A 6,465-nucleotide genomic window follows, 5' to 3' on the forward strand; every position below is an offset into this window, starting at 1 on the left:
TACAAAAGTGTTGATAACTTCAGTTAACTATTGTTGAGCCAACTCAATATACACTTTTGGTTACGACTACCCATATCTAAATGAAGGTATATTTCATTTGTGTGTAACAAGCTATGACCATCTAACGGTGGAGATACATTTCTTGGTTTTAAGCAAACATAGATTGAATCTTAAATCAGGTTTCATCTAGCGGGTGAATATTGATTGCTTTGTTTCAAAGCTATCAAACCCTGATTTGAAGACTATATAAGGGAGAACTCTAGCAACTGGAAAACCTAATTCCCACACCTCCTGTGTTATACTAGTTGCGTATTAGAGTCGATTCTCCTTTAACCTAGGTTTTTCCTAAAACCATTATAAGCTAATGACTTAAAGACTTCATTGGGATTCTGAAGCCAGACCCAACTATTTTCTCTGTAATTGCGTGTTCTGATCTTACTTGTTCAATCGTATTGAGTACTATCTTCTCTAAGATTTGCTCGAGATTTATCTCCGATAGGTAAGATATAAAAAGTAATCACAACGATCTTTGTCTCATTCTTTGTGATTCCATAATAACTTCTTCTACTACCATATAGTTAAGTTATTGTGAGGTGATTGATATTTCTAGGCCGTTCTTCGGGAATATAATACTGGATTATCAATTGGTTCTTTTTCACCTTGATTTATCAGAAGACGGAACAAAAAATTCGTAGGTATTTCTGTAGGAGACAAATTTATCTATCAGAATAGACTTTTCTGTGGGAGACAGATTTGTTTATAAAGTCTTTGACTTTGGGTTGTAGCAACTTTTAGTTGTAGTTGAGATCAGCTAACAGAATCAAGTGCGTGAAACTTGGTTAGGGCTCAACTACATTCCAGTACGAAGTTAACTTGTATTAGGCTAGTGTCTGTAGCGGCTTAGTACAGTGTGGTGTTCAAATATGGACTAGGTCCTGGGGTTTTTCTGCATTTGCGGTTTTCTCGTTAACAAAACTTCTAGTATCTGTGTTTTTTTTTCCCGCATTATATTTGTTTATATAATTGAAATACCACAAGTTGTACGTAGTTCAATCAATTGGTAGATTCGACCTTTGGTTGTTGATTGAAATTGATTGACACTTGAACATTGGTATTTGGTACCGTTCAAGTTATCTCTCATATCAATCAGGCTCACAGATCTCTATTTGTTCGATTGCAGATTGTATTGAGAAATTGAGATATAACTCTTGGATATATTTCCTTGATTGAGTCTGACTGTCTAGTTGATGCTCCTGGAATTATATTGGAGTTAGTACATCCAGATTTCCGAACGAAATATTGGGTGTGGTTGTTAGACCCCCCGCTTTTTCAGATGTGTTCACCAAAGGGCTTGGGCCGGGTTGTTATGTTCCATTCCTGTACTCGCAAGTTAAAGTACTTTATCGAGTCATTAACTTGAAGAGGAGTATTTGATGATGATTTTTGTTAGAGGAGAGCAAAAAGTGATCCGAGGAGAACAAAAATCCCAATCAACTCGCTTATTAAGCCTGATTCAATTTATTTGTCTGACTCAGACCAATCTACCCGTACTACAATTTGTCACTCATAGCTCAAACTCGGCCACTTTCCAACACCACCACCAACCCCATCTGTGTGACCTAGAAGAAGATCATGATTTAGAAAGAATATATTTTGAATTATCGGCGATTACGAGTGAACCCATATTGGTTTCCGTTCTATGTTATGTTTTCTCAAGAAGGAGACAACCAATCTAGTAGACGATTCAGGAATGACTTTGGGGTTTTAGTACCAATAATTCCATGACCATCTTTCATTAATAAGTTTATAATCTGCTTTATTACCAAATAACTGATAAGATATGGGTAAGTTTCATGATTCATCGGTATAAACGTTGAAAACCTAAACAACATGGAATCCATAATGCATAAAGAGAAAGACATGGGATCCAGTGATGAACATCCCTAAACCAATGGTGCGACCAGCATCAGGAGATTAAGAATTCGAAATAGTCATAATAGATTTCTGATTGCAGTTAGATAAGAGATATGTAGATTTAAAATTTGGTTTTTTTCCTTCATGGAGGAGACTCTTGATTAGTTTGTTTGAGTAGCTCCATTGATACTGTTTGATCTATTTTTCGCGTTTCATTTTGATTGTTGGTTTGGATAGTAAATCATGACGAGTCCATGATGACTGCAGCGATGGCGGAAATGAGAAGTTTTTGTTTGAAGGACGGAGACAAAGTTAATTGATTGCGAGTATGAAAAGGGTAGTTCAGTCCGAGTTAGGAAAAACAATCAAAATCGATCTAATAAACGAGTCGACTATGATTTTTACTCTCCTCGAATTATATTTTGCTATCCTCTAACAAAATTGTTAGATGATATATAAGTATATCAAGAGTATCACTTTGTTTTATGTTTCCCAATAAAATTTTCACATTGACAAAATATCTTTTTTTAATAATTATTGGGCAATTACTAATTTGATAAAGATTAGTAGATTAGATAGAAATCGCATAAAGATTGCAAAGACCTATATATTAATGAACATTTACACCATGAGAGCTTATAAAATGTGCATGGAGCAATCATGGATGATGGAGCTAGGCCAGGATTTTTGAGTTTTAGACTTGAGATTTTGTAAGACTTAACTTCGTGACTTCATCCATGCTAATCCTCTTGCTAAAAGTTAATACTTCACACTGTTTTTGGCTATTCTTGTTCAACCCCGAAATGAAATGACAAGTACAAAGAAAATGTTATCAATGCTATATCACTCTCTTTAAACCACCTAAGAAGAGAATAAATTAATGAATAAATGAACCCATCCTGTATACACCGACATTCACACTCCAAAGCAAAAATCGTCCTTAACAACAAACCACTTAAATACCATATAAGCAACGATATTCTAATCAACCTACGAACAATCCTCTAATGTTATTGCATGGCCATCACCAAACTCATCATTTTCTTTGTCGTCCTTCTCAGACTAATTCCAGCTTTAGGTTTGAGACGTTCGTTTGAAGGTGGTGGCGAATGGCAACTCTTGCAAAAAAATATCGGAATATCACCTATGCATATGCAACTCCTCCATAACAACAAAATAGTGATGTACGATAGAACTGATTTTGGCAGATCAAATCTCTCTTTATCAAATGGCCGCTGCCGCGTTGATTCTTCGGATACCGCCTTAGAAAGGGACTGTACTGCTCATTCTTTACTATATGATGTTGAAGCGAACTCATTTCGACCTCTAATGGTCCATACTGACACATTTTGTTCATCCGGCGCTGTACTTCCAAATGGAATGCTAGTACAAACAGGTGGATTCAATGATGGTGAACGGGTTGTACGTACATTTGCTCCCTGCAACAATGAAAGATGTGATTGGACTGAACACGTGAACTATCTTTCAGCCCGACGATGGTACGCTACTAACCAAATACTGCCAGATGGTCGAATAATCATCGTTGGCGGTAGGAGACAATATAGCTACGAATTCTACCCGAAAAGAGATTCAGCATCCTCGAATTTACGCAACTTGACTTTTTTAAGAGAGACTCGTGATGCTTCCGAGGATAACTTATATCCATTTGTACATCTTTTACCAGATGGAAACTTATTCATCTTCACTCACACAAGATCAATTGTGTACACATATATCTCACTATCGGACACGTGCATACAGAAAGGTACGTGGAAAGCATGCAAGCCGAAACATCAAAACATGATGCGTCACGAAGCACCAAATAAACCCCGAGGAGTTGCTTTATCTCATCCCCAGAAGAGGGGCTAAGATCAACGGTGGAGAGAAAGTTAGCTGACACGGACTGACAGGGGCAGAAGACACTTGTCTGACACGAGCAGACCTCTCAACTACCCGCATTAAACACTCTGAGCAGTGCACGTGTCGACCAACCTGTGGAACGAGCGAAGATGCCTCCGCGGGATCAAGGGGGAAACGCAGACCTCCGCGTGATGGACGCAAGGACACGAGAAGATAAGGTTCCAACGGTCTTCAGAAATGGGTCCCACGTTCCAACCTTATAAATACCCAATCTCCACAAAGAGGAAGGGGGATCGGAAAAACATCAGGAGAGAAGGAGAGAGAGAGAGAGAGAATAGTAAGGGTAAGTTAATCCCTTAGTGGAGAGAAACATGTAAACCCAAAGTCATTCAACTATTCGTGTAACCGTGAATAATATAGTAGAACAACAAACCCCGTGGATGTAGGCCTTAGTGCTGAACCACGTAAACCTTGGTCTTATTTACATTTCAGCACTTTACATTCATTTAGCTCCGCACGTATTTGCTTATATGTTTTGTTTTCCTTTAATACTTGTATCCCATGCATGATCGCCACGCACGGGGTAGTTGGAGGAGGCCATGATAAACCCGAAGGTTTTGAGCCAATGAATCCACATCAGGGTATCATCATCGTAATCTCTTTAGACGTTAATGATTGATTGTGTGCATTCGGACCCCCACGTAGTTCGTGTGTCCACATCAATCTTACTTGATTATGTTCATAATCATGTGATTAAAGAATACCCACAAATCCCTAGTGCTAACCCGAGAAATTATCCTAGTTCGGGTTCATCCATTCTACTTCCCCTTGATTTTTCATCCTTAGAAGATCCCAAGAAAGTTGTAGCTGAAATCATAATTTGTGGCGGTGCACCACCACGTAGTTACTTACATGCAGGGCGAGGCAATTTCGTACATGCAAGTTCAACGTGTGGACGATTAAAGGTATCAGATCCACATCCAGTCTGGGTAATGGAACAAATGCCCTTTCCTCGGGTCATGGGTGACATGCTCATCTTACCAACAGGTGACCTGATGATCATTAATGGAGCACGTAGAGGTACTGCAGGTTGGCTTTTGGGTCGTGATCCAGTTCTGGAACCCATCAGGTATAGTCCCCATGAAAATGTAAATAATAGGTTTTCGATGATGAACCCGTCAACCCGACCTAGAATGTATCATTCCACAGCTGTATTAGTACCCGATGGGAGAATTATAGTAGGAGGAAGTAATCCGAACGAAGGTTATAATTTCACTGGAGTATTATTCCCTACTGATTTAAGCTTAGAAGCATATCATCCACCATACTTAGCACCGCATAGTGCAGCTATCAGACCCAGAATCACAAATATTGGTAATGCTTTAACATATGGGGGATCTAGGGACATTTTGTTCACTGTTTCTGCATTTCGAGGGAAGAATGCAATATCGGTTCGTATTCTATCACCGTCCTTTTCGACGCATTCTTTTGGGATGAGTCAGAGAATGGTGGTTTTTAGGTTAAATTCTGTTTCGCAACACCATTCACATTCACAGTCTGCATATCGAGCGACTGTGACCGGACCAACAACTGCTCGGATTGCACCACCTGGGTACTACATGTTGTTTGTGGTTCATGCTGGTGTACCCAGTCCTGGTGTTTGGATTAGAATTAATTCTTGACATTGTGACTGGACAATCTAAGTTCTAACATGAATTGTAATAGCACTTGCTATGTATTTTGATTCATATATCACAGTTCATTTCCAGTGAGTTATAATTTGTCGCCTCTATGTATGAACGTACGAGACTTCAACACATTATTACGTACACGAGTATGATGACTCAGAACAGAAGCTTCCACTTCCTGGACCGAGGAGAGAAAGTGAGAAACAAAGAAGATTATCACGTCACAGTGTCACAATCAGGACCGGCCTTGAGGCAAAGTCAATGAAGGTTGACTTTGGGGCAGCAACCAGCGGGGGCAACAAAGCTAGGGGTGTCATGGTTAAAATAAAAGCAAAACTGGTTTAAAATGTAATTAGAGATAAACATTGGGACGAATTCGTAAGAAAATAAGGGGCACATTATAGATAAATATTTTAGTTAGTAGTCCCACTATAAAAATATAATTAAAAATTTCAGAAACAAACTTTTGTTTAGCCTCAATCGATCTTCTCTGGTCTGTACTGTTCTAAATCCCTCTTTCCCCCTCTCTATCACGTCGACCACCATTAATGGCGATTACTCATGTAAAATTGATTATTCATTATACAGATGCAACAATCATGATACAAATTCAATTTAATTTTTTTGAGTTTTCTAAAAAGAATCCCTGATTTAATATTTTAGGGCAGAAACTTCAAGTACTCAATTCAGTTAAACTTAAATTTTCCATTGTTTGTTGGTTGCTTATTTTGTATTTGTTCTAAAACTACTTCGAATCTTCAATTTTATCAAAACTTCTGTGTCTTGGAAGGCACATAAATTGTTTTCCCAAATGCCTGGTAAGTGGGGAGGAGAATTTTTTCCTTGCAAATGGATTGTGGTTTTCTTTAAGAAGATCGGCAACAATGGGTTCTTTACCAACATGCGCTTTTGGATTCTGCAGATCATAGTGATTGGTTTGATGATTGATCGATTTGGTAGCACCTATTGTACATCTGCTAGAAAGGTATGTGCATAAGTGATT

General features: G+C 38.5%; 1 protein-coding gene across 1 annotated transcript; it reads left to right on the forward strand.

Moving 5' to 3' along the window:
• Window positions 1-3,021: 3,021 nt before the first annotated feature.
• On the forward strand, window positions 3,022-5,456 carry LOC113332881 (aldehyde oxidase GLOX-like). Its single transcript, XM_026579382.1, has 2 exons — window positions 3,022-3,629; window positions 4,493-5,456. The coding sequence occupies exons 1-2, from the start codon at window positions 3,061-3,063 to the stop codon at window positions 5,454-5,456; spliced, it is 1,533 nt and encodes a 510-aa protein (XP_026435167.1). The 5' UTR covers window positions 3,022-3,060.
• The last annotated feature ends 1,009 nt before the right edge of the window (window positions 5,457-6,465 follow it).

Source organism: Papaver somniferum, unplaced genomic scaffold (assembly GCF_003573695.1).
Source record: "Papaver somniferum cultivar HN1 unplaced genomic scaffold, ASM357369v1 unplaced-scaffold_132, whole genome shotgun sequence".
Classification (NCBI taxonomy): Eukaryota; Viridiplantae; Streptophyta; class Magnoliopsida; order Ranunculales; family Papaveraceae; genus Papaver; species Papaver somniferum.

Coding starts and splice junctions, on each gene's coding strand:
- LOC113332881 (XM_026579382.1), top strand. CDS start 3,061: ATGCATATGCAACTCCTCCATAACAACAAAATAGTGATGTACGATAGA. Junction 3,630..4,492: donor TTCATCTTCACTCACACAAG/ATCAATTGTGTA, acceptor TCGTGTGTCCAC/ATCAATCTTACTTGATTATG.